General features: G+C 39.3%; 1 protein-coding gene across 1 annotated transcript; it reads left to right on the top strand.

Annotated features, from left to right (window-relative positions):
- Positions 1 to 1033: 1033 nt before the first annotated feature.
- Positions 1034 to 1780, top strand: LOC309557776 (taste receptor type 2 member 19-like; the record flags this gene model as incomplete). Its single annotated transcript, XM_082260541.1, has 1 exon — positions 1034 to 1780. The coding sequence occupies one exon, from the start codon at positions 1034 to 1036 to the stop codon at positions 1778 to 1780; it is 747 nt and encodes a 248-aa protein (XP_082116667.1).
- Positions 1781 to 3291: the final 1511 nt, after the last annotated feature.

Here is a 3291-nt window from a genome sequence, read left to right as displayed (position 1 = left end):
CACCCACACCTCTTATCGTTACGGCTGTGTACCAGCAGCCCAGTACATTCGTTACGGCTGTGTACCAGCAGCCCAGTACATTCGTTACGGCTGTGTACCAGCAGCCCAGTATATTTGTTACGGCTGTTTCACAAGATTTCACAAGATTTCAAAATACAGTCTAAGAGGATGACAATACATTCCTTGTGGAAAATCCCAATTACACATCGGGTCATCTTGACCCAGCAAGGGAGTAGTGACAGGTTAGTCTGACAATTAAAAAAGAATAAATATGTTAAGGAAAATACCATTTTACGGTAATACGGGCTTATTTTCATAAAAATCTCTTTCCGGGAACTTTATCGTTTTTGGCAGAACATTTCATATCCTCTGGGACAACGTAAGACACAGTATTTAAAACATACCAACTAGAATTCTAAGCATTAAGAAGAATATATTTTTTTAGTATATTAAAGGGGACTCTTTGACTATATAGCTTTAACTACATAACGATATGCTCTTCATATATTTTCATATCTTGACACGTAGGAGAGAAATGCCAGAATTGGCCTGGGCTGGAAGTGGTAAAGTAGCACAGTGCTGAATAGCAAACAATGGTCATGAAGGGAGTGAAACCTTCTGGAGTAGTTAAAGAGCCGTTAGTTTTAGGTAATAAACTGGTTAAAAAGTAGTTAAATATCACATAAAAAAAAACAAATAATCAACCTGCATCTCATGCAAAGGAGATTTTCTTCTCCCAAGCACCATGTAAAGCACCTCGTCATGTGATCATATCCCATAATATCAGATACAGAAGATTCAGTGAGTATCGGCGTTCGTCGGATTCCAGCTGACAACCTCAGGTCACCTCACACTGACAGAGCCAGGATCCCGGGCAGGACAGGACATGTCTCCTCTCTGGGGGATTTGGTCGGCATTTTTTCTTTTGCAAGGTTTGGTGGTCATTTATTTAAATTCCTTCATTGTCTTCTTCAATGGGAGAAACCTGACAGAAGGTGGTAAGAGGAATCCAGTTAGCCTCATCCACATCGTCATGGGAATAAATAAATTGACTATGCGCTGCGTTTGGATTGTTAATGACGTGGCTTTTTGGTTAACAGATATTTTTGATTCCCCTCCTTATAATGTCGTAGCTTTTCTTCTTAGCTTCCACATGCATTTCAACTACTGGATGGCAGCCTGGTTCAGCATCTATTGCACCATCTTCATCACCAACTTCAACCACCGAATGTTTCTCTGGATTAAGAGGAATCTGTTGGCTTTCCTACCTCAGGTGCTTTTCCTGACGGGAGTCGGGTCATTGGTCATAGCTTTTCTTGCATTCATGTGGAGATATAAGGTATCTTATAATTCTATGAATGGAACAACTATTGAAGATGTTTCCCTTATTTATTTTTATAAGAGCGGTGTCATCATCCTTGGCTCTTGCCTTCCATTCACTGGCATTGCCATCTCCTTCATGGTTTCCCTGTTATCTCTTCTGAAGCACGTCAGTAACGGGAGCCAGATTGGTTTCAATGTTCAGGTCCATGTCACCCTCATAAAATCAATAGTCATGTTTCTCATTATCTCGGTTTCTTACTTCTTCATTTACATCATATATCTCACGGCAGCATTTAAGCTTAAAGATCCTTTGCAATGTATCATCTGGTTAATGATAGTGCTGGCTCCAACAATGGAAAACATAATCATCATACAGGCCAGTCCCAAAATGAGGAAGAACTTTCCAGGCTGGTTCTGTGCCGGGGGGACTGGGGGCAGTAAAGTGGAGGCATCTTGAAGAATTCAAAAGACAACCCAAGTCACAAAAGAGACGGAGATCTTAGAGTCAGCTGATCCAGCTATAAACTCACATGATTGTAGAAGTGTATGAAATGAAGAACTTATTTATCAGCTAGCTAAACTCAAGTTGCCCATGATAACCACTCCATGGGACCAAGCTATGGGAGTATGTACCCAGTGTGCCTATTTTCTTCTACAGCCGCACTAGGCCTAGGGCGCATTATGGATGGGGTTTACTTGCTGCAAAGACTCTGACATTAAAAAAAAAAGTTATTTTCCCTCATATATAATTCTATGAATGGAACAACTGTTGAAGATGTTTCCCTTATTTATTTTTATAAGGGCGGTGTCATCATCCTTGGCACTTGCCTTCCATTCACTGGGATTGCCATCTCCTTCGTGGTCTCCCTGTTATCTCTTCTGAAGCACGTCAACAATGTCAGCCAGACTGGTTTCAATGTTCAGGTCCATGTCACCCTCATAAAATCAATAGTCATGTTTCTCATTCTCTCAGTCTCTTACTTCTTCATTTACATCATATATCTCATGGCAGAATTTAAGCTTAAAGATCCTTTGCAATGTATCATCTGGTTAATGATAGTGCTGGCTCCAACGATGGAAAATATAATCATCATACAGGCCAGTCCCAAAATGAGGAAGAACTTTCCAGGCTGGTTCTGTGCCGGGGGGACTGGGGGCAGTAAAGTGGAGGCATCTTGAAGAATTCGAAAGACAACCCAAGTCACAAAAGAGACAGAGATCTTAGAGTCAGCTGATCCAGCTATAAACTCACATGATTGTAGAAGTGTATGAAATGAAGAACTTATTTATCAGCTAACTAAACTCAAGTTGCCCATGATAACCACTCCATGGGATGAAGCCATGGGGGTATGTACCCAGTGTGCCTATTTTCTTCAGAAAATATTCTGATTGTAGAAGTATAGCTAACAGGGGGATCAGGCACCCAGGCAATCAAAGGTTAAATCAACAGAAATGGAGGGAACAAAAGTGCTGCTAATCTACTGCAGGTGTACTACATATAGATGAGAATGATGGGATCAGCGCAAACTTGTGTGACTCCCAAAATATCTGGATATATAAACTGTGAGTGGAGAAATATGTGCAACTCCCAAAGTGTCTAAATAAAAAAGGTGCTGAAGAGCCAATCAATTGAATAAATAATCAATGTTATATCTCACAAAATAGATAAATATGATCTGTATTTATATGTAACTCCCCAATAAAGTGCTAATTTGTCATCAAGTAAATTATTAAATATATAACGTGAACCAAAAAATTCCTAAAAAAAAGTGCGAGTGCAATCAATCACTAAAAATTATTGAACAAACTCTTAAAATCAATCAATGAATGAATAAGAATTATTTAATAAGTAATCAATAAATAGTCCATTAAGAAAAATTCCCAAGTGAAAAAAGTGCAAATAGTGATGAAATCCAATCGATGAATAAATAATCCTCAGTGATCAGACGTGAAGAATTCACACCATAG

The sequence above is a fragment of the Pelophylax lessonae genome, assembly GCF_965119305.1.
Source record: "Pelophylax lessonae genome assembly, chromosome: 6".
NCBI classification, from domain to species: Eukaryota; Metazoa; Chordata; class Amphibia; order Anura; family Ranidae; genus Pelophylax; species Pelophylax lessonae.
The sequence above is the reverse complement of the archived record's forward strand: the minus strand, read 5'-3'. Positions and strand labels throughout refer to the sequence as shown.